Below are 25512 nucleotides of genomic sequence, written 5' to 3' on the forward strand. Positions count from 1 at the left end.
AGTCTGTTTACACCAGCCTGCCCATAAGAATGCATGGACCTTCTGATTAGGTCTGCCTGAAAAACTGGCAGGTGGACCCGATACACCCCCAAAACACACCACAAATTTGCATCAGCTGCGCATAGATGCAAACCTAGGTTAATGCTATATGGGCTGATTGTGTGCATCCTTACAAATTGTGTTATTTATTTTACTACTGAAAATTAAAGGGGTTGTTGCCACCAAAACAGATAGAGAGGAAACCTTGTGACAGAGACCCTGGCAACTAGCAGGCCATTCCCTATGGAGCCCATGTGAATAACAATGCATAGACTGCCGTGCACAATGATGCTTGCACTGTGACAGTGTGCAGCGCCTGAGCTCCTCTATTGGTGTCACACACGGTGCTCCGAGCTCAGCTCCTCCCAGGAAGGTTGGTCTGGCCCGGTCTCCGTAGCCGGTGAGGTGACGTGTCTGTACGGAGGACGTTCACATCTCACACAATACAGACATGTCTGCAGACTGGGAAGAAATACGGCGCCTGGCCGCTGACTTCCAGAGAGCTCAGCTCAGCGACACCGTGCAGAGGTAACCCGGGCTGTGCAGCGGCCATAGCAATACACTGTCATATCATATGTACGGCCTGTATATTCCCTGCACCACACAGCCGGCCTAGGCTTCTACAACTACATCTCCCAGCATGCTCTGCTGCTCACTGCACCCACCTGACATTGCACAGGACTTCGACTCTTTCTAATGTTATATCTACTGCAGTGTGACTGGCGTTTCTCCTCATAATATGTGATGAGGATGTCTAAAATGCAGCGTATGAGGGGGTGAAAGGCACTTTTGTGATTTCATGCATTACCACAACATACGTTGCATGTGTCATGGCATTGCGGAGTCGTTCGCTTTGAATGGTGCCCCAATGCACCGCACTTTAATGCACAGAAACGCTTAAACGCCAGAGAAAGCGCTGCATGCTTTTTGTGCCCATTTTTGTGCTTACAGCCCATTCCAAAAGGTAGGAAGTCTAAGTCCACTATTTGCAAAAAAAGCCTTGTTCTCACAGGTCATATAATAGCGTACGCCCGTGGAGGGTCGTGTTTTCCCACACGGGGTGTTCTGTAAATCACTGTGTAGGAAGTCGCTGTGTGGGTGCGTGTTGCCAGCTGCTCCCAGGGTATGTGGGCACCCACTCACACTGGTGTGATATTGATATATGGTGGTTATGTTCCAATAGAAGGCAATGGGACTTCCTACACAGCGATGTATGGAACACCTGAGCATCCCTGTGCAGGTAAACACAGCCCTGTACAGTTGTATGCCCTGTGTAAACAAGGCCAAAAAATACCTGCACATACACTCACCCGCCACTTTATTAGGTACACTTGTTCAGTTGCTTGGTAACACAAATTGCTAATCAGCCAATCACATGGCAGCAACTCGCCCGGCCTCTCCTGTCCCATTGGGAGGCCGGAGCAAGCAGCTAGCACATCCACCGGCTGGCCAAAGACCCGAACATAGCCGATGCTTCGTTCAGGTCTCGGATCTAGTAATCCGGAAGTGATATCATGACATGACTTCCCGGATTACTGGCATATTAAAGGCGCTAGTTTTAAAAAATAAAGTATTCAAAAACACAGATTTTGAAGTTCAGAGGAGGGGTTTTGTGGTCTTAAAGACCCCCAATCTAAAGAGTACCTCTCACATGCCTATTGCTGTCACAAGGGATGTTTACATTCCTTGTGACAGCAATAACAGTGCTAAAAAAACACAAAAATGTAAAATGGCAGTGTAAATTCGTTTTTTTTTTAACCACTTCCCGCTTGCCGTATGCAGAATGATGGCCGGGAAGTGGTTCTGTTATCCTGACTGGGCGTCCAGCAGGATAACATACCAACGCGCGCCCCAATCATGAGTGCGGCGTGTCAGTCTGACATGCCGCATCTCCGATCGTGATAAGGAGTCTCTGTCAGGCTTCTTACCACGTGATCAGCATTCCTCGGTTCGCGCTGACAGGGAGAGAACCGATCGGTGGCTCTTCCTGTCGGGGGGGGGGGTCTGTGCTGATAATCATCACATTGATTATCAGCACAGCCCCCTCAGATCTGCCAATCAGCAAGCAAGCAGTGCCCCAATAATAAATATTTTCAGTGCCAATCAGTGCCCAGCAGTAACACCTGTCAGTAACTAATCAGCACCTTTTCATCAGTGCCCATCACAGCCGCCTGTCAGTGCTGCACATCAGTTCCCATCAATTCTACATATCAGTGCCGCCTCAGCGGTGCCTGTCAGTGAAGGGGAAAACAACATTTTATGACATTTTTATCAAAAATGTTGGTCTTTTTTTAGTTCGTTTAGCAAAAAATAAAAACCCCAGAGGTGATCAAATACCACCAAAAGAAAGCTCTATGTGTGGGAAAAAAATTATAAAAATTTGGTTACAGTGTTGCATGACTGCGCAATTGTCATTCAAAGTGTGACAGTGCTGAAAGTTGTCCTGGGCAGGAAGGGGCGAAAGTGCCTGGTATTGAAGTGGTTAAATGTACAAAAAAAGTCGGCTATCGGCAGCTAAGAACAGGAAACTGAGGCTACAATTTGCACAGGCTCACCAAAATTGGACAATAGAAGTTTGGAAAAACTTTGCTTGGTCTGAGGAGTCTCCATTTCAGCTGCAACATTCAGATAGTAGGGTCAGAATTTGGCGTAAACAACATAAAAGCATGGATCCACCCTGCCTTGTATCAACGGTTCAGACTGGTGGAGTAATTGAGTGGGGGATATTTTCTTGGCACACTTTGGACCCCTTGGTACCAATTGAGCATAGTTTAAACACCACGGCCTACCTGAGTATTGTTGTTGACCATGTCCATCCCTTTATGACTACTTCCAGCAGAATAATGTACAATGTTCACTGTACTCCAATATCCTCTAGTCACCAGATCTCACTCCAATAAAGCACCCTTGGGATGTGGTGGAACTGGAGATGTACAGCCGACAAATTAGCAGAAGAATTTATTCTTCTCCTCAGTCCTCACGAGGGAATCAGGGGGGCTTCAGTAATCAAAACTGCAATGTTTGTCCTCATGACACATCACAGGAAGCACCCTCATAGCTAACAGAGGAGAGAATTAAAATTAGACTTAATAAATCCCTGGGACCAGTCAAGTAATTTCCAGACCATTGTTTCTAATTTTTACTGACAGTCTACTGACTGGAATGGTATCAGCTGATTGGAGAAAAGCCAACGTAGCACCAATATTTAAAAAGAGCCAAAATACATCCCTGGGAATTACAGACCAGTTAGCCTAACAATCAATAGTATGTAAGCTCTTGGAGGGGATGATAAGGGACTATAGGCAAGATTTTAGTAATGAGAACAGTATCATTATCAGTAATCGGCATGGATTCATGAAGAATCGCTTTTGACAAACCAATCTATTTACCTTCTATGAGGAGGTGAGTTGCCATCTAGATAAAGGAAGGCCCATAGATGGGGTGTATCTGGATTTTGCAAAAGCATTTGACACAGTTCCCCATAAACGTTTACTGTACAAAGTAAGGTCGTTCGCATGGACCAAAGGGTGAGTACATGGATTGAAAACTGGCTACAAGTTCAGAGGGTAGTGATAAATGAGAAATACTCGGAATGGTATGGGGTAGAAAGTTGGGTTCCCCCAGGGTTCTGTGCTGGGGCCAATTCTGTTTAATTTGTTCATAAAAGATCTGGAGAATGGGGTAAACCATTTAATCTCTGTATTTGCAGACGATGTTAAGCAGGGAAATAACTTCTCCGCAGGATGTAGAAAATTTGCAAGTAGATCTGAACAGATTAATGGGGTGGGCAACTACGTGACAAATGTGGTTTAATGTGGAAAAATGTAAAATAATGCATTTGGGTGGCAAAAATATGAATGCCATCTATTCACTAGGGGGAGAACCTCTGGAGGAATCTAGGATGGAAAAGGACCTGGGGGTCCTAGTAGGTGATAGGCTCAGCAATGGCATGCAATGCCAAGCTTCTGCTAACAAAGAAAACAGAATTTCTCTTATCGTCCATGGACGGACACAGCTCCTTAAGTCTTGACAAGTGGGTTATGTTCCCTGTTTACAGGAGAGGACTAGGCAGAAACATGTTAAATGGTTAAATACATGTTACATTAACAGAGTTGAACAGCCCCGCCCAGGGGGCGGTCCCTCCAGACATAACCCTCCTCACTGCAGCTTGCAGCCTCAGTTTCGTTCTGCCTAGCAAAGGAGATGGACGTATGGCTCCCTTTGGGCCCAGCGCCTTGAGGAGAAATTTTCTTTTATTTTCTTTTCTTTTAATTTTTTCTTAAAGAATCTTCTTTCAACTGTCGGCTGAGAGACAGGCTGGATATTATAGATCCTTGTAGTCTTCTCAGTCCGACCAGCATGCGTGGACACACCTTTGCAAAGAGGCTTGGTCTGCCACGCCATACCTCATGACTCCTGAGGTGGCCGGTGAGCTTTGCTCCGAGGTCCACATATGACTGGGCTGTGGTGTTGTCTCACTCACAGTGGACCGGGCCGACAGCTACCTCCATTGCGGTTGTAGTTCTGTCAGGAATGCGTCAGCGAATGCTCGCTCTGAGGTAAGTACAGTCCCTCCCGCTTAGGTGGGTTGGTACGGCTGGGCATTCCCGGGGTTTGGGGGGCCTTTTCTCCTCCCTCCCCTGCTCCTTTCCCTCTGCTGCATTGCAAACATTTGCCGCTGTCGGGGGGGGGGGGGGGGGGCTCCCTGAGGGGACTGTGTCTGGCCTGAGTTTTTCTGTGAGGTTTCTGTGTGTAATTTTTTTCACTTTTAAAAGCCTTAGAGGCTTTTGCTGTTTAAATGCTGCGTTTTGCCGCCATTCGGCCGGCTCTGGCGCCATTTTTGGGGTGGTTTTCAATTGCATTGAAAACTCCCATTGGTGGCCATTTTGCCGTAGCCGCGCTCCGAGGACGTTCGGCGGCCATCTTGGCTGACCCCTAGTGCTGAATCCTACAGTACACACAGGTCCCTCGGATGCCGCAGTCTCCTCACAGTATTTTTTCCTCCCCACACGCCGTGTGCTGTGGGCGGATGGCGCGCTGGGCAGTCGCCTCCTCGGTGAGTCCCCTGTTATACCCCCGACCAGCGCAGCGAAGGGTGAGTTGCCCTGCATAGGGTGTTGGAGCTTCTGTAAATCAATGGCAATTTATACATACACACTATGTGTATGGGTTGCTCTATTGGAGTCAGTATCTGGTCCTTCCCCACCTGGGATCCCACAGATGGTTTTTTACTGTTTGTCCTGGACACCTTGGTGCCAGGGTGGGGGACTGTGGACGGGCAGGGGTCAAAGGAGTGCCCTCCCCCCCCCCCCTCTTATCCCCTGGGGAATGCTCTGTCACAGATGGAGCCATGGACCAGATACCTGGGGGTGCAGGATAAGGCACTTAGAGGTGCGCTTCTCACTGCTGTACGGGACTCCCTGTAGCTGGATAGTGCAGCTGGGTTTCCGCTGAGGGCTTGGTCTTTTTTGGGATCACACAAATCAGACCGCTCTGTGTAGGTTTTCCTTCTGTGCCCTTTCTTGCTAATTTTTTTAAAAAAAACGCGGAATGAGAAAAGCCACTGAGGGCTTTTGTAGTCCCTCACCGCCTGGCGGCTCGGTGCCCCTTGAGGGGAGCCTTTTAAGAGAGTGGGCTTCTCCTCCGGTGGTGGACCCTCCGGGCGTCATGTATAGGTGACCACCCCCCCCTATTGCGGGACACCCCCGCTTGTATGAATTTGACTGAGAAGATCCGAAGTTCTGACCCGTTCCATGTCTATCATGCTGGGGTCTGTCTTGCGGCCTATTGTGGCCACTACTCTGGATCCCAGTCGCTCACTGAGTGAGCATTTTGAACCATACAGTGGATAAATGCATTGGTGGTTCAGTGGTAGAATTCTCGCCTGCCACGCGGGAGGCCCGGGTTCGATTCCCGGACAATGCAATGAGTACTTTACTCTCTCCCGAAGTTGTTAGGCTAACGGACCTGCAGGTCCAGGGCCCTGTATATGTCTGTGATGTTTCACTGGATGCCGCGCCCTTGATATCCAGGGCTTTGGTTTCTGAGATGGCGCCTTCTCTGGTTGGAATGCTGGTCTGCTGGCCAGGTCTCTAACATACGCCCTGACTGATTTACCCTTTTTGGGTGGGAGACCTTTGGGTCCTTGCTGGTTGACATTATCAAGGATGTCACTGGAGGGAAGAGCGCTCTCCTCCCTCAGGCTTCCAGGGGGAAGGGGCCCCGCCGTGGGCCGGGTCCTTCTTTTTCCAAAGCGGTCTTTTTCCGTCAGTCAGGGGCCGCGGGCGAACCTCCTGGGCCGACAAGGGCTCAGCTGGGGGGCTGATCCGTCCCTGGGTGCGTAAGCCAATTGCGCCGGCACCCGAACCCGCCAATGTATGTAGCTTCCCCTGCCCGTCTCTTAAGTGGGGGGTCGCCTTTGCTGTTAACAGCTCGGTGAACCTCCCTGCCCTCCGACAGTGGGTCTGTGAGGTGGTATCTTCGGGGTACTAGATAGGGTCCCTTCCGATCCACCGAACAGTTTTCTTCCCTCGTGTCTCCCTCTCCCGGCTCGGTCTGCCTTTGAGCAGTATGGGACTTGCTAAGCTGCGGTGTGATTTTATCTTTTCCGCAGGACTAGTGGTTTGAGGGACTCTATCTCGGTCCCAAGGATGGGCATGATCCATCCGATTTTGGGCTTCAAGGACCAAAAGGTCTTTGTAAATGATGGGTAGGTCCGCTCGGAATCCATTCGTTCAGTGGGGTAGCCACTTGCACTTCAGTGCAAAAGGTCATAGGTACGACCCACCATGGGGCTGCTACCTATATAGCTTTTTAGCTGCGCTCCATCCGGGGGACTTTCTGGCGTCCTTGGACATAAGGACGCATACATGCTTGTTCAACTTTGCGCAAGTCATAGAGTTTTTCTGTGCCTCGCGATGGAGATGCCCACGGTCAGTTGTGGGCCTTCCTTTTGAACTGGTGCCAGCAGCCCGGCTAGCTCAGTCGGTAGAGCATGAGACTCTTAATCTCAGGGTCGTGGGTTCGTGCCCCACGTTGGGCGCCACCAATGATTTTCACCAAGGAGTTTTGCACTTATCCTATCCTTGTTGGGACAGCGAGGCTTTGCTGTCGTGGCTACTTAGACGACTTCCTGACTCAGAGGTTGTGTCTGTGGCTTTTCGGACCCTCCGTGAATTCGGGTGGGTGTTAAACATTTGGAGTCGGCCCTGGTTCCGACTCAGTTTGGAGTGCCTACGACTCGAATCTCTGGTCTCTGAATCATCAGATTCAGGTACGCCACCTAGTCAGTGTCTCTCTGAATTGGTGGCTGGGATCCCTGACTTTTCGGTCTGGGAGGTGGTTTCTTCCCTTCTGTGGAGATTACAATGGACGCCAACCTCTAGGGTTGTGAGGGCGTCTGGGGGGTCCGGTCGGCCCAGAGTCGCTGGACGTGAGTGGACCTACGACCACACAGGCCTATATGCGCCCAATCTCGGTAACTGCCCAAGCTCGGGCCTGGTTAGCACCTGGGTGGGAGTCCGCCTGGAAATACCAGGTGCCGTAGACCTTGTCTACCGTTACTTGCCCTAGTACTATGGGCGGTACTATGAGAGGCTATGCCTCTCCTCATGGTCGAGGGGGTTGCAAGGTCGTCCGATCTTGATTCAACCTAACAACGCCACGCCGGTGGCTTCGGGCTACCATCAGGTATGCCGGCAGGCGGGCTACTGGAGTCGCCTGATGTTGAATCAGGACAACTGGTCTTGGTACATGGATTCAACTCCCCGGCAGGAGGTGAGCCTCGCAGGGCATGGATCTCCTAGCCACTCGTCTCAGCCACAGGGGTATCAAGGTTAGTGGCCAGATCTAGCGATCTGGTACAGACGTGCAAGTTGCGCTGGTGGCCCTGTGGGGTCTGTCTCGGCGACTTTTATGCCTTTCCCCCATTGTAGTGGCTTCCCCACAGAGTGGAGGCTGAGGAATCCCGACGACTTTAATAGCTTCAGATCCTGGGTGCGCCGATTTCGGCCGCCTGGTAGCGGAGGTACCCTGGCGGTAGCCAGGGCAGGAGGTCCTCCTGTCTCGAGGTCCCATACTTCCTCCTGTTGTACAGTCACTGACTTGCTCAACAGGGCTATTGGAAGCCAGACTTTAAGGGACCGGGGTCTGTCCGACCCGGTCACCTCAACAATGCTGAGGGCACGGTAGTCTTCTTCCGGTGAACCTACCGTCGTGTCTGGCGGACCTACATCTCTGGGTGCAAAGAGATGGAGTGACGTCCACGGACGTACTCGGGGTCCATCGGCCTGCTGTTTTTACAGCTCGGTGGATCAAAAAATTAGCTTAGAGCACCGTTTGGGGGCAGATTTCAGCCTTGGCTGTGTTCTTTCAGTGGCCTTTCTGCGGCCGTTCCCTGGTGGGTACCTTTTTTTGTGGAGGGGGCTTATCCTATACCTTACCCCCCCCCCCCCCTTGGCCCATCTTTTCCCGCATGAGTTTTGACTCTGGCGCTCTCGGTTCTTCGGGAATCTTCCTTTTGGAAACATCAGAGAGATTTTCTCTTGACACTACCTCAGAAGTGGCCCCTTTAAGTGGCTTTTACCTCTGTTACAGAGGGGTTTCTGAGTTGGCGCTCTTGTCTTGCAAGCCGCCATGTTTGATCCTTCATAGCCTTAGGTGGTGGTGCGTCCGCGACCTACCCTTCTTCCGAAGGTGGTTTCGGCTTTTTCGCCAGAATAAGGACATTGTTTCTCACATCTTTCTGTCCTCGGCCGCCGCATCCTACGGAGGTTGCCTTTCATACTTTAGGCGGGGTACGCACTTTGCGGGTATACTAGCCTGCTACTGCTCAGTTTCGGAAGATCTGACTCTTTAGTGTCGGTGTCTGGTCCACAAAAGGGGACTGACAATCTCGTTGCCCACCATTTCTCGGTGGATCAGGTAGGCTGTCATACAGGCCTGTGTTCTTAAGGGGCGGGCCCCCCTTTTCCGGTCCGACAACATGCGTCGGTCTCAGGTGTGCGAGGCGGCGACTTGGTCGTCCGTTCACAGCCTTTCCAGAATTTACATGGTTGCTGTGAGTGCATCTTCTGATGCTTTTTTTTTCGCTCGCTAGTGTTTGCAGGCGGCCGTTTGAAGTTGCATCTCCTCCATTTGAGGAGCTCTGCTTATTTTGGGGTGAAGTTAAAATTGGTTTTACTGATATATTTCCCACCCCTCGTTTTTTGACACTGCTTGGGGACGTCCCACTTGTCAAGACTTAAGGAGCTGTGTCCGTCCATGGACGATAAGAGAAAATAGGATTTTTTGTACTCACCGTAAAATCCTTTTCTCTGAAGTCCATGGACGGACACAGCTCCCACCCCTCCTTTTTAGGTTTGTACTGCTTGTTACGAACTGAGGCTGCAAGCTGCAGTGAGGAGGGTTATGTCTGGAGGGACCGCCCCCTGGGCGGGGCTGTTCAACTCTGTTAATGTAACATGTATTTAACCATTTAACATGTTTCTGCCTAGTCCTCTCCTGTAAACAGGGAACATAACCCACTTGTCAAGACTTAAGGAGCTGTGTCCGTCCATGGACTTCAGAGAAAAGGATTTTACGGTGAGTACAAAAAATCCTATTATTGGCATGCATTAAAAAGGGGATTAACTGCAGAGATAAAACTCTTCACCAGATCTACTACTTCAATAATTTTCCCGCTCTACAAGACTCTGGTCCGGCCACACCTAGAGTATTCGTCCCATTCTGTTTTTTTTTAATCGACTATATTCGATTAATTATAACCGTAATGTCCGCACATCTCCCAGAATAGAAAGCACACTCACAGCAGAAAACAAATGATGACGTCAGCGCGCTGCTATTAGGCTGCCGCCCGGTGTACCAAGATGGCCGCGGCTCCAGAGCTAGGCCGAAGCCACGGCTTTTCCTATGGGCGAGACCGCGGAGCTTAATCCGCGGATCGTACTCAATCAAAATTATTTTGATCGATCAAAGAAATTAAGGATTAATCGAGGAATTAATCGTTAATTTTCACAGCCTTAAAAAAAATTGTTTGATCACTGCTGCAGCGCTGATCAGTGTGAATGGTGGAATTCTTTTAGTTTTAATCATCCTTTACATGTCAAAATTATCATTAGATCCAGATGCTGTATATAGGCAGATGAAATTTTATATGGAAGTCCTTGACTGTAAAAATCAAACTTGACCTAACCCTATCTCTTTCTGAACTTGGTGAGTGACACCGTTCATCATAGTAAAAACTTAAATTGTTTCTAAACCCAGAACCTGCATTTATTATATCTGGTCTCCCACAGCACACAGAACATGGAAATGCAATTATTTTAGTAAATGTAAACAGCTAAATACCTTTTCTCATCAGCAGTATATAGCAGTCTTGTGACTTGTACCAGTTCCTAGTAAAGCTTGTAGGAGGAGTTTTCATTCTCTGGACAGTGCTGATTGGCCCTGTGCTGATCACATGCATTCTCCCAAGAAAAAAGAAAAACTCTCTAGCAATACACACCAAACTGAGCATGTGCAGCTTGTCCCCGAGCTCTGTATTATCAGGAAATAATTAGGGGACAGTAGAAAGAGAGGAGGATCAAAGAGACAGGATCACACAGGTTTTTATATGCTATACAGAGGATTAACCCCTTAGATTCCACAGTGAGTAATTAACAAGCATGCTTTACTGCATATACAGACTGATTTTTACTGTTGTGGGTTTAGCTAGCCTGAACATAAAATGTGTCTTCACCCAAACATGGGCAGGGTATAATGCTTGTTTTGTTTATGGAACATCAAATAGGGAGGAACTCTTGGCATAATCTGTGGGTCCTTCCCACCAGTTCCCATAATGGGTCCCTTGAAACCACACTTCTTCTTCTTCTTCTTCTTCTTCAGTTGTATCACCACCCATCTCACATCATCATATACAATGTAGTATTAGTGGCCACAACTGGTCCTGCATTTTAGGTAATGATATCAAGTGTTCACCCACATTCCAGGGTGGGAAATAAGAAGACTGTATAACTGGCTGCTGGAAAATCAATGTAGTTACTACGCTCCGTAACATTCCCCCCCCTAGACACAATGATCATATGCTTGGGAGGGTGGGAATGATTTAATTTTTTTTAGGCCGGCCTGGATATTAGTTCTGTGCACCAATAGAAAACTCAGGGCTAGAACAAGGAGTGGGCAAGAGGGACCCCTGCACAAGATGTAATATGTGTCAGTCTCACATTTGAAATTCATCTTTAATATAATGGACTATTTACAGTGTGACACAATGTGATAACCAATTAATTCTTTATCTGCACGGAGTCACTTTATATGGAAGTGTAGCATAATCAATGTTTATTGCACAGATTTACTTTATATGAAGGTTTAGCGCAACTTAAAGCGGGAGTTCACCCAATTATATATTTTTTTCTCTTTTCCCCTTAGATGGATGCTCGTTTTGTCTAGGGGAATCGGCTAGTTGTTTTAAAATATGAGCCGTACTTACCGTTTTCGAGATGCATCTTCTCCGTCGCTTCCGGGTATGGGTCTTCGGAAGCGGGCGTTCCTTCTTGATTGACAGTCTTCCGAGAGGCTTCCGACGGTCGCATCCATCGCATCACTAGTAGCCGAACGTCGGTGCGGCTGTATACTGCGCCTGCGCACCGACGTTCGGCTTCTTTCGGAAAATCGTGACGCGATGGATGCGCCCGTCGGAAGCCTCTCGGAAGACTGTCAATCAAAATAGGAACGCCCAGTCCCGCAGCCCATACCCGGAAGCGGCGGAGAAGATGCATCTCGTAAACGGTAAGTACGGCTCATATTTTAAAACAACTAGCCGATTCCCCTAGACAAAACGAGCATCCATCTAAGGGGAAAAAGGGTCATGTGCGGGTGAACCTCCGCTTTAATATTAAAGTTGTTGATTTTGTGTGTATCACACAGGAAGTTGCAGCTTGGCTTTCTAAAACAATTATAATTCATAGTTTATTCACCATTTCACTTGATCTTCATGACAACGCAGTCATTTTATTTTGTTTGAAACTTGGCCTTGTGTTTTTGATAACGTACTGCATTCATCTTGCCAACAATTTTGACCAAATGTTCTGTGCCTTTTGTAGCTCACACATCCACAAAACATCAGGGATCCACCTCCGTGTTTCACAGTAGGAATGGTGTACCTTTCATTGTAGGTCTTGTTGACTGCTCTCCAATTGTAGCGTTTATGGTTGTAGCCAAAAAGCTAAATTTTGGTCTCATCACTCCAAGTGACTTTGTACCAGAACATAGAATATCCAGGCTCAAACTTACCAACCAATCAGCAACCAACCAAATTCCCCTGTCTAACTGGTGCGTTAAAAACAGAGGCTTAGTTGCACACATCTGCAAATGCATGTGTAAGCTGCAGGCCCTGTCAAGGCGCTCTGTGTAAACTGCAGTCCTAACTGCAACATTGCATTTTATGTCTCCTCAGTGGGAGCACATGACTGCTGATGGATAGATAAGGGGCAGGTGACTGGAGGAGCCCAGCCCTCAATAAAGGGGCAGGAACACACTGCACACTAAGCACATGGAAGCAAAGGTGCTAGTGCGTTGCCTGACCACAATGACAAAAATACAACAAACAATAGTCACTGCCCCTACCTATGAATGGTATAATAAGGAGCGCTGGAATGGGCGTATAAACATACAAAAACATAGAATATCCAGGCTCAAACTTACCAACCAATCAGCAACCAACCAAATTCCCCTGTCTAACTGGTGCGTTAAAAACAGAGGCTTAGTTGCACACATCTGCAAATGCATGTGTAAGCTGCAGGCCCCGTCAAGGCGCTCTGTGTAAACTGCAGTCCTAACTGCAACATTGCATTTTATGTCTCCTCAGTGGGAGCACATGACTGCTGATGGATAGATAAGGGGCAGGTGACTGGAGGAGCCCAGCCCTCAATAAAGGGGCAGGAACACACTGCACACTAAGCACATGGAAGCAAAGGTGCTAGTGCGTTGCCTGACCACAATGACAAAAATACAACAAACAATAGTCACTGCCCCTACCTATGAATGGTATAATAAGGAGCGCTGGAATGGGCGTATAAACATACAAAAACATAGAATATCCAGGCTCAAACTTACCAACCAATCAGCAACCAACCAAATTCCCCTGTCTAACTGGTGCGTTAAAAACAGAGGCTTAGTTGCACACATCTGCAAATGCATGTGTAAGCTGCAGGCCCCGTCAAGGCGCTCTGTGTAAACTGCAGTCCTAACTGCAACATTGCATTTTATGTCTCCTCAGTGGGAGCACATGACTGCTGATGGATAGATAAGGGGCAGGTGACTGGAGGAGCCCAGCCCTCAATAAAGGGGCAGGAACACACTGCACACTAAGCACATGGAAGCAAAGGTGCTAGTGCGTTGCCTGACCACAATGACAAAAATACAACAAACAATAGTCACTGCCCCTACCTATGAATGGTATAATAAGGAGCGCTGGAATGGGCGTATAAACATACAAAAACATAGAATATCCAGGCTCAAACTTACCAACCAATCAGCAACCAACCAAATTCCCCTGTCTAACTGGTGCGTTAAAAACAGAGGCTTAGTTGCACACATCTGCAAATGCATGTGTAAGCTGCAGGCCCCGTCAAGGCGCTCTGTGTAAACTGCAGTCCTAACTGCAACATTGCATTTTATGTCTCCTCAGTGGGAGCACATGACTGCTGATGGATAGATAAGGGGCAGGTGACTGGAGGAGCCCAGCCCTCAATAAAGGGGCAGGAACACACTGCACACTAAGCACATGGAAGCAAAGGTGCTAGTGCGTTGCCTGACCACAATGACAAAAATACAACAAACAATAGTCACTGCCCCTACCTATGAATGGTATAATAAGGAGCGCTGGAATGGGCGTATAAACATACAAAAACATAGAATATCCAGGCTCAAACTTACCAACCAATCAGCAACCAACCAAATTCCCCTGTCTAACTGGTGCGTTAAAAACAGAGGCTTAGTTGCACACATCTGCAAATGCATGTGTAAGCTGCAGGCCCCGTCAAGGCGCTCTGTGTAAACTGCAGTCCTAACTGCAACATTGCATTTTATGTCTCCTCAGTGGGAGCACATGACTGCTGATGGATAGATAAGGGGCAGGTGGTTGGTTGCTGATTGGTTGGTAAGTTTGAGCCTGGATATTCTATGTTTTTGTATGTTTATACGCCCATTCCAGCGCTCCTTATTATACCATTCATAGGTAGGGGCAGTGACTATTGTTTGTTGTATTTTTGTCATTGTGGTCAGGCAACGCACTAGCACCTTTGCTTCCATGTGCTTAGTGTGCAGTGTGTTCCTGCCCCTTTATTGAGGGCTGGGCTCCTCCAGTCACCTGCCCCTTATCTATCCATCAGCAGTCATGTGCTCCCACTGAGGAGACATAAAATGCAATGTTGCAGTTAGGACTGCAGTTTACACAGAGCGCCTTGACGGGGCCTGCAGCTTACACATGCATTTGCAGATGTGTGCAACTAAGCCTCTGTTTTTAACGCACCAGTTAGACAGGGGAATTTGGTTGGTTGCTGATTGGTTGGTAAGTTTGAGCCTGGATATTCTATGTTTTTGTATGTTTATACGCCCATTCCAGCGCTCCTTATTATACCATTCATAGGTAGGGGCAGTGACTATTGTTTGTTGACTTTGTACCAGAAGGTTTGAGGCTTGTCTCTGTGCTGTTTGGCATATTGTAAGCATAATACTTTGTGGCATTTGCGTAGTAATGGCTTTCTTCTGGTGACTCCACCAGGCAGCCCATCTTTCTTCAAGTGCCTCCTTATTGTGCATCTTGAAACAGTCACACCACATGTTTTCAGAGAGTCCTGTATTTCCCCTGAAGTTATTTGTGTATGGAGCAAAAAGTGCCCCCCAATACTATGGGACTTTCGGAATTTGAAGTAATTTTGGGGTTTTTCTTTGCATCCCAAACAATTTTCCTCACAGTTGTGGCTGAAATTTTAGTTGGTCTACCTGACCATGGTTTGGTTTTAACAGAACCCCTCATTTTCTACTTCTTGATTAGAGTTTGAACACTGCTGATTAGCTTTCTCAATTCCTTGGATCTCGTTTTATATCCCTTTCCGGTTTTATACAGTTCAACTACATTTTCCCGCAGATCCTTTTGACAATGTTTTTTGCTTTCCCCATGACTTAGAATCCAGAAATGTCAGTGCAGCACTGGATGAAAAATGCAAGGGTCTGTCAGGAGTCCAGAAACTCATTGACCTTTTATACACACACACTAATTACAAGTAAACAGATCACAGGTGAGGATGGTTACCATTAATAGGCATTCAAACCCCTTTGTGTCAACTTGTGTGCATGTTATCAGGCCAAAATCACCAGGGTATGTAAACGTTTGATCAGGGTCATTTGGGTAGTTTCTGTCATTGTGACTTAAAAAGAGTAAACACAGTTGATTGATAATAAATGACTTCAGTCAAACACTAACCATGAGTGAAAGAAATGTTTTTGTGTTATTCATATTCTCTGAAAAATGGGCAAGAAATAATATATGGCTGCTATGAGGTGTAAGAACTGCATATGTCAGATCAAGTCCATATGTCCATGTCGCTGTTTTTTTTTTTTGAGCACCAGTTCTACTAGATTTTGAGGAAATAATTTTAACCTATGAAATGGGTTGTACATGCTTTTCTTTTAAGCGTATTATATTTTCCCTGCAGGTTATCAGAACGTAACTGCATAGAGATTGTTTCTAAACTCATAGCTGAGAAGCAGTTGGATGTAGTTCATACTCTTGATGGAAAAGAATATATCACACCTTCACAAATTTCTAAAGAAATAAGGGATGAGCTTCAAGTCAGAGGTGGTGAGTGGATCAAACAGAATTAATTTGGAATGGAAACAGTAAATTACATTCTTCATTTGCTTTGCTTTTCTTTCTTTTTTTTTTCCTAGGGAGAGTAAACACAGTCGAGCTGCAACAGGTATGTTTATTTGCTATTCACAGGGGTATGACCAGTGAATTTGTATTCCTTTCAGTTCCTGTAACCTCAATTTGTTGTTTACTTATGTCTGCAAAGCTATCTTCAGACATTAGAGGATAACTAAACCCAAGAACAATAATGCAGCTTACAATTTGTTGTTTGTTTTCTTTCTTTCTTCCTTTTTTTTTTAAAGTGGATGTAAACCCACTCTCATCCTTTCTAAACTACTGCCGTGGTGCTGATCTATAAGGATATACTGTAGGTGACCGCGCTATTGTGTCAATCTCGCTCCCTTTCTCGGCGAGATTGACCACCTAAGAGCCCCGTCGCGGGAACCAGCGCCGAGCCGGCTCGCCGCGATGGGGAAAAAGCCGCCATAGAAGCAACGAGGATCCGACTTGGATTCCCGCCAATTCTAGCCGCGACGTTTGGTATGAATCGCGAGGGGGAAATTCACACCACATTTTAAATAAAAAAACGGCATGGGTTCCCCCCCAGGGGCATACCAGGCCCTTAGGTCTGGTATGGGTTGTAAGAAGAACCCATCTATGCCGAAAAAACGGCGCGGGGGCTCCCTACAATCCATAACAGACCTGTATCCAAAGCATTCAAACCCCTTTTTGTCAACTTGTGTGCATGTTATCAATATCTCCCCTCTGTCTGTTATAAGAACTGAAAAACTGCAGATTCTGTGGGTGGGTCTGTTGTCTGGAGCTCAGTGGGTGGAATCGTGATGTCAGTAGACTCCCCTCCCACCTCTACACTCCCCTTGTCAACATGCATTTTGTCCTGTGTATTTCTTACACTAAATTCTGCTACAATCAGTAACATCCAGTCAAAATCCAGAAAAGTAACCACATGACTTCAGAAAAGGAGTGGGGGTGGGAATTAAAAAATAATGCCTGTCTTCAAGCTAGTGCATGAGATATGTAAATCACCTGTCACTCACCGCAAGGGGGTGGAATGGACTAAGGTTTTTCTCTGTTAGTCTGTTTTATCTCACTGAACAATAAAAGAGGATTGCTTAGAGCTGGATTAACTCTGTGTGGCAAGACTGGGCACAGATGATAGGAAATCTTTTACTCTACATTTTGACAGCAAAAAATAAATAAAAAAATGTCGGGTTTGCATCCACTTTAATGAACATTTTCAGCAAACACGAAAAATACCAATTGATCTAGCCCAAGACCGGATCCAGAGTCTAGTCTCGGGAGGGGCACTGCCAGAAAATACGTTTTTTTTTTTGCAGGCAATTTATCGGGGAAATGGCTGGTGTTAGTGCTTCAATCATCACGGTACCATGGTTGGTATGGTGTCAGGACGATTAAAGCACATAATTTTATATTACAATGTAATAATAGTTTAACTCACCATAATGCAGAATCAGTGGGAGCTCTGAGTGTGTCGCTTGCCACGTCGCCTGTCACAAGTTGCGGATTGTCGCTTGCCACTGTCGCCTGCCACCATATGCAGATTGTCACTTGCCACACGTTGGGGATTGTCACTTGCCACGTCACCTGTCACACGTTGGGGATTGTCACTTGCCACATCGCCTGCCACACGTTGCGGATTGTCACTTGCTATGGTGGTGTTTTGCTTGTTGTCAGTCAGGCAGCAGAGAGATGATGTAATCTCTCTGCTGCCTGCACAGTGAGGGCAGAAGTTACTGCAGGGATGCAGGGTGTTGTGAGAGATGATGTCTGCTCCCCCGCCCGTCGGCTTGTTGATTAACCAGCCGCCCTCACCCACAGAGCTGCCCAGCTGACCGCCCACTCTCTCACCCGCCGCCCACCCGCTTATGCTATCGCCCGCCCGCTCATGCTATCACCCACCCGCTCATGCTATCACCCACCCGCTCATGCTATCACCCACCCGCTCATGCTATCGCCCACCCGCACATGCTATCACCCACCCGCACATGCTATCACCCACCCGCTCATGCTGTCACCCACCCGCTCATGCTGTCACCCACCCGCTCATGCTGTCACCCACCCGCTCATGCTGTCACCCACCCGCTCATGCTGTCCCCCGTGGATTTGCCTGCTCATGCTGTCACCCGACAGGCCACGCTGTTTTACCGGGCTCTCCTGAACGTTTGGCAAGCCCACTAATGATGTGGCCGGTGGCATCCTGCTCCAGACTCACAGTGAGAGTAACTGAAGCTGTTCCTCCCACTGTTTCCGGTCAGAACCTAGAAGCGACAACTATTTTGTTGCTTCTGTTTGCGGCTCATTGTCAAATAGATACCAAACATGTTAAAAGAGAAGTATGTTTGTTTTTGTTTTTTTGATTCATACTTACCTCGGTGGATGCAGCATCAGACCGATGTTGCATCTGTCCCTCGCCGTCTCTGCACTGAGAACCGAGCCGCCAAACTTCGCAGATGACTGGAGAGGAGAGCTGCTGACTGTCAGTTTAGCATTACAGAGGAGGTCTGGTGCTAGAAACAAATTGCTGGCGTGTACAGTGAAATGTAACATGTATCACAACTAAAGTTGTTATGCTTAGTTGCCCCCAACGTGTGTTTATGTTTGTACGTGTGTATATGTGGAGCTAAACCTTTTTTGGGGGGATATTATGTGCTTGGGTGTGATTTATTATTTTATTTAAAAAAATTTTTTTTCATTTTTACTTTTTTTCATCACATAGAGGACAGTAAGTGCCCCCATGGGATGATTTTTTGGTGACAGTCTTTCTTTAATGAGACATTCGGGGTCTAAAAGATCGCATCGCATTGCATTACATTTCCTACCTGGCCATACTAGTCGGGAAAAATGACGGGCACCCAGAAGTGACGTCAAACACCTTCAAGAAGGGAGGGAGAGTGGATGTGTGCCTTCTCGGCTCCCTTACCCAGTGGCACCCGCTATGCCGGTCATGGGCCTGCAGATGGGGTGGGGAGTGGGGGTGAAAGCAATCCGGCGCCGCCAGAGGTACTAAACTGCTTTCATCTGACAGGCAGCTGCCTGCTTGTTAGATTTACATGCAATCCTCGTGGCTGCAACCACCGGGAGTGTGTGTGTGTGTGTGTGTGTGTGTAACCCCCCCCCCCCCCCCCCCGAAGGGTTATAGGACCATAGAATTTTATTTGGTAAAGGTAGAAAAAACGGTTTCTCCATATCTGCCAAAGTAGAAAATGTGCATATATTCGTGTATTAACACTGTTGATAAGGTTTTGAATTGATTTTATTGTGTTTTTTTTTTTTTTTTTTTTTTTTTTTTTTTTGACAGGTGGTAAATGTTGATCTTACTCACATTGAAAGCAGAGCAAATGACCTTGTGAGGTCAGAAAAAAATGTACAGTTGGTACTCGGACAGCTTGTAGATGAGTAAGTAAACAAACAATAAATCACAGGCTGGCCATAGACAGAAAAACATTTGTCTGATCTGACCGTGTTTTTTATTCTTGAAAAATAAATTAAACAAATCAGTTGGACCGATTGTCCAAGATCATTATCAGAGTGACAGGCTATGGAGGCATTGTAACATCTGTGCAAAATCTTTTTCACCTCTAGCTCAGAACAGTGTACAGATTTAAGAAACATCCTTACTTTTTAGCAATGCATTTTTTAAATGTCATTTCAAATTTAAATCTGTCCCCATTACCTTTAAAGATCGTTAAACTTTAGGAGTACATTTTTAACCACTTACTGACCGCCGCATGTAAATATACGTCGGCAGAATGGCACGTGCAGGCAGATGGACGTGCCGGTACGTCCCTGCCTAGACGTGGGTCGGGGGTCCAATCAGGACCCCCCCCCTCCCTGGTACATGCGGCGGTCGGTTAGCCTCTGGGAGCGATCCGGGATGAGGGGGCGGCTGTTCATTTCTGGCCACCCCCTCGCGATCGCTCCCTGCCAATCTCCTTCCGCCGAAAGAATTCCTCTGCCTGTGTAATGTAAACACAGGCAGGAGGAAGTGATGTCATCTCTCCTCTCTGCGGTATTTTCGTTCGGTGAAACACTGTTACAGTGTCATTGATTGCAGTGATCATTTATTTACTGATCACTGCATTTAGTGTCAGTGTGACAGTTAAAAGTTGCAGGGCAGTTAGTCTTAGGCCCCTTTAGGTCCAGTGTAGCCCCCTACCCCCCCCCTAATAAAGGTTTAACCCCTTGATCACCGCCCTAGTTTACCCTTTCACCCCCTATTGCCAGCGTCACTAAGCGATCGTTTTTCTGATCGCTGTATTAGTGTCACTGGTGCCGCTACATAGCTAGTTATTTTTTGAGGTTCGCCGCCAGGTTTTTATAGCGTTGGGTACTCCCATAAATTTTCTAAATGAAGGTTTTAACCCCTGATTGCCCCTAGAGTTAACCCTTTCACCAGTGATCACCATATAAGTGTTACTGGTGACGCTGGTTAGCCAGTTAGTTATTTAGGTTTGCCGCCAGGTTTTTATAAAGCGTCAGGTACCCCCATATATTACCTAACAAAGGATTTAACCCCCTGATTGCCCCCTAGTTAAGCCTTTCACCAGTGATCACCGTATAAGTGTTACGGTTGACGCTGGTTAGTTAGTTTGCTTCTTATAGCATCAGGGCACCCGCCGTATATAACCCAATAAAAGTTTAACCCCCTGATCGCCCGGCAGGTGATATCAATTACATTTTAGCATCAGTTAGGGTCTGTGTCGCCCCAGGTTAGTGCCAGTAACGCTTACACCCACGCGCAAAGCATACACCCCCCTTAGTGGTATAGTATCTGAACGGATTGATACCTGATCTGATCAGATCTATACTAGCGTACCCAGCAGTTTAGGGTTCCCAAAAACGCATTGTTAGCGGAATCAGCCCTGATACCCAGTAGCACCTGCATTTTGCCCCTCCGCCCAGCCCAGCCCAACCCACCCAAGTGCAGTATCGATCGATCACTGTCACTTACAAAACACAACACACATAACTACAGCGTTCGCAGAGACAGGCCTGATCCCTGCGATCGCTAACAGTTTTTTTTTAAAGCGTTTTCTAAGTAAAAAATAAAAACACAAAAAAAATATAAAAAATAAAAAAATAGTTGTCGTTTTATTGTTCTCTCCCTCTCTATTCTCTCTCTATTGTTCTGTTCTTTTTACTGTATTCTATTCTGCAAAGGTTTATTGTTGTTATGTTTTTTCATGCTTTCTTTTCAGGTATGTAATTTACTTTACTGTTTTCAGGTACGCCATTCAGCTGTTGCGCGGACTTATTTATCTTGACAGCAACAGCGTTTGCTCCCACGATATATAAAGCCGTGACTCCAGTGCTTGTAGGAGCATGGTGGCATTAGGGGCGGAGGAGCGATTTTGCTCCTAATGCCGCGTACATACGGTCGAAATTCCGACGGAGGCTTGCACGTGGAAAAGTCTGACCGTATGTACGCGGCATAACGTTTTTGCGGGAGGATGCCCCCCATGCTTCGGCATATATAAATGGTGCATGTATGCCCATCATTAGAAATGGGTGGATGAAGGGAGGTATTCTAATGGTGGGCATACCCACCGATCAATCTTTTTTTTGTTCAGCCAACAGGCTGCATGAAAAAAAAGATTACAATACATGTCCAACAAGAACCATCAACGTACTGGTATTTGTCTGGACTTTGAATGGTTACACCAGAATGATGCCTGCGGGTTTAGGTATCATCTTGGTATCATTCTTTTCAGCCAGCGGTCGGCTTTCATGTAAAAGCAGTCCTAGCGGCTAATTAGCCTCTAGACTGCTTTTACATTCAGTGGGAGGGAATGCCCCCCCCCCCCCGAATATAAACAGCGCAATTGGGAAAGCATTTTATCATACTGATCTTGGTGTGGTCAAATGCTTTGAGGGCAGAGGAAAGATCTAGGGTCTAATAGACCCCATTTAAAAAAAAAAAAAAGAGTACCTGTCACACTAACTATTGCTATCATAAGGGATATTTACATTCCCTGAGATAACAATAAAAATGGTAAAAAAATAATAAAATGGAAGTAACAGTTTACAAATAAAATAAAAAAAGCTAAATAAATATAAAAAAAAAAAAAAAAAAAATACCCCTGCCCCCCCTGCTCTTGCGCAAAGGCGAACGCAAGCGTCGGTCTGAAGTCATATATAAACAGCAATTGCACCATGCATGTGAGGTATCACCGCGGAGGGCAGATCGAGAGCAGTAATTTTAGCAGTAGACCTACTCTGTAAATCTAATGTGGTAACCTGTAAAGGCTTTTAAAAATGTATGTAGTTTGTCGCCACTGTGCGTTTGTGCGCAATTTTAAAGTATGTCGTGTTTGGTATCCATGTACTCGGCCTAAGATCATCTTTTTTATTTCATCAATAATTTGGGCAATATAGTGTGTTTTGGTGCTTTAAAATAAAAAAAAAGTGTATTTTTTCCCCAAAAAATGTGTTTGAAAAATCGCTGCGCGAACACTGTGTGGAAAAAAAATGCAACACCCACCATTTTATTCTGTAGGGCCTTTGCTTTAAAAAAAATATATAATGTTTAGGGGTTCAACTTAACTTCCTTGCAAAAAAAAAAAAAATACGTTTTTATGTAAACAAACAGTGTCAGAAAGGGCTTTGTCTTTAGAAGTGGTTAGAAGAGTGGGTGATGTGTGACATAAGCTTCTAAATGTTGTGCATAAAATGCCAGGGCAGTTCAAAATCCCCCCCAAATGACCCCATTTTGGAAAGTAGACACCCTAAGCTATTTGCTGAGAGTGCATGGAATATTTTATATTTTGACACAAGTTGCGGGAAAAATATATATATATATATATATATATATATATATATATATATATATATATATATATATATATATATATTTTTTTTTTTTGCGCAAAGTTGTCACTAAATGATATATTGCTCAAACATGCCATGGGCATATGTGGAATTACACCCCAAAATACATTCTGCTGCTTCTCCTGAGTACGGGGATACCACATGTGTGAGACTTTTTGGGAGCCTAGCCACGTACGGGACCCCAAAAACCAAGCACCGCCTTCAGGCTTTCTAAGGGTGTAAAAAAATCATCTTGGATATGGACAAGTGACTAGAGAAGCTTTACTGAGCAAGAGAAGTAATATTTGTCATCTTTCAAGTTCACAGATCGCCGTCCTGTCAGGTATGAACAGAGAGATCCGTGTTCCTGCCAAGCAGGAACACGGATCTCTCTGTTCATACAGTAAGTCAATCCCCCACACAGTAAGAAAGCATATCCCTGCCCTAGGGACACACTTAACCCTTTGATCGCCTCTGGTGTTAACCCCCTTCCCTGCCAGTGTCTTTAGTACAGTGCATATTTTTAGCACTGATCACTGTTATAATGTCACGATTCCCCCCAAAAATGTCAGGTGTTCAATTTGTGCACCGCAATGTTGCAGTACCACTAAAAATCGATGATCGCCGCCATTAATAGTAAATTTGAAAGAAAATAAATAAAAATGGCATACAAATATCCCATAGTTTGTAGACACTATAAATTTTGCGAAAACCAATCAATATACGCTTATTGGTATTTATTTATTTTTTTACCAAAAATATGTAGCAGAATTCATATTGGCCTAAATTGATGAAGAAATCATTTTTTTTAAATGGGTGTGTTTTATAGCAGAAAGGAAAAAAAATATATAATTTTTTCAAAATTGGCGGTCTTTTTTTTTTTTGTTTAGAACCCAAAAAATAAAAACCACAGAGGTGATCAAACACTACCGGAAGAAAGCTGTATTTGTGGGAAAAAAGGACATCAATTGTATTCGTGTACAGCATCACACGACCGCGCAATTGTCAGTTAAATTAATGCAGTGCCGTATCGCACAAAATGGCCTTTTCACGAAGGGGGTAAAACCTTCCAGGGCTGAAGTGGGTTAAAGTTTTTTTTAAGTAACCTTTTACTGTATGATCCCCATGCCATCGGCTGCACTCTGGTAAAAAAAATTTAATATTTATCGCTTCATTTTACTAAACTCAATTTTAAGATCTGAACTTTTAATCAAATTATACTTCACAAGAATCAGTAGGGAGCTTATCATTAGTACTGTACTTTTATGCCATAAAAAAAAAAACTGCTGCTCCCAATCATATGACATAAATCTCTTGGAAAATATTGCATCGTCTTAACACAGTATTATGCGAGTTTCATGATATTAGTCTGCACAGAGTCTCTTACTTTCATTAAGGCATACCTTGTCTTATAAACTTGCAGTGGTAGAAGTGCAGAACCCCCAACCCTTCACATGTAACAGGCAGATAAGACACCACTTTGAATAAATAGATAGAGTAATGGGAAAGGGTTTAAGGGTGGGAGGGTCCTCGGTCTAGGGAAGGTCTTATGTATATATCTATAAGAATTAGGTCTACCATATATATAGGAGTATTGTACTGTATACCTTTATATTTTTATATTTTCATATTGTATATCTTGAAGTTAAAATCTCTTAAAAGGTGTGAGTTAAAAACAATGAATTTTCTTTAGGGAGGGTGGATGGTAATGGGTAGTAGGAAAATGATAAGCAGTTTAAAAGATATGTATTAATGCACAGTACCCTATGAAAGATATGTTAACGTAGAGGGAGTATGAGATATTAATTAGGAAAATGGATCCGATGAAGAACGGATAAACCTAGGTATTTTTTTTTTTTTTTTTTTTTTTTGTGTTTGTCTCTCCCTCTCTTTCGGGGGGTATGTCCTCCATTGATAAAATATAATAAGCTCGACTTGGAGTCACACCCGCTGGATATCACACTCATTAACTTAGGGGCGGATAGGAGACGTCACCCTACTCAACTCGACTAAAAATAGCTTCATAACATTGACACTTAATAGCAAATAGGTGTCTAATTATATGGGATGCTTTCTTCTTTTTCCTTTTTTTTCTCTCCCTTTTTCTTTCTTTTTGGACTTGAGCTGGGGTGAGTAAGCCTTAGGCAAAATAAGCTTAGTAAGGGTACACGCGGACAAACGTGGGGGGGCTCCAGAGGCACCTCACGCTCTGTATTGCACATACACTCTCCCCATTTGTAACGCCTCTCCTCCAGGAGGAGGTAAGCCGGAGGCGTTCAAGGGGTAGGGTTTTTTTTTTTTTTTTTTTTTTTTTTTTTTTTTTTTTTCTTCCCTCTCTCTCTTCCATACCACTGCTTATAGCTGGGTGCCCTATAGGTTGACAGACCAATAGGGACCGAGTGGTTGGAGTTAAAAGGGAAAGGGAAGTAAACTACTCGGGGGCTTGGACGAGTGACCAGCCTCCGAGGGACGGGTAAGGGGGGGTTTTTTTTTTTTTTTGTTTTTTTTTTTTTTTTTTTCTCTTCCCTCTCTCCTCTCTCTCTTCTTTCTCCCTTCTTCTCCTCTCTCTCTGCTCTCCCTCTTCCTCCCTCCTCCCTCTCGCCACTTCCCCTCTCTGGGACCTCAGATTCCCTTGTGGAATATTTGAGAACTTTTTGTATACGCTTCAGATAGTCGGAGGAGGGGGGGCGGCGGGAGGGAAGAGAAGGGAAGACAAAATGGACACAATTAACTTTATTTCTTATAATGTAAAG

General features: G+C 45.6%; 1 protein-coding gene and 2 non-coding genes across 3 annotated transcripts in view; all 3 read left to right on the forward strand.

The window, feature by feature from the left end:
* The first annotated feature begins 361 nt into the window (after positions 1-361).
* Positions 362-25512, forward strand: part of UFL1 (UFM1 specific ligase 1) — a 109205-nt gene continuing 84054 nt past the window's right edge. Inside the window, exons 1-4 of the mRNA XM_040350125.1 lie at positions 362-567; positions 15756-15901; positions 15991-16019; positions 19251-19348. Coding sequence (XP_040206059.1) covers positions 491-567; positions 15756-15901; positions 15991-16019; positions 19251-19348 — 350 coding nt within the window. The 5' untranslated portion in view covers positions 362-490. The remainder of the gene's footprint in view (positions 568-15755; positions 15902-15990; positions 16020-19250; positions 19349-25512) is intronic.
* TRNAG-GCC lies at positions 5894-5964 on the forward strand. Its single transcript has one exon. It is a non-coding gene; the product is annotated as a tRNA-Gly (tRNA).
* On the forward strand, positions 7009-7081 carry TRNAK-CUU. Its single transcript has one exon. It is a non-coding gene; the product is annotated as a tRNA-Lys (tRNA).

Source organism: Rana temporaria, chromosome 4 (assembly GCF_905171775.1).
Source record: "Rana temporaria chromosome 4, aRanTem1.1, whole genome shotgun sequence".
Taxonomy (NCBI): Eukaryota; Metazoa; Chordata; class Amphibia; order Anura; family Ranidae; genus Rana; species Rana temporaria.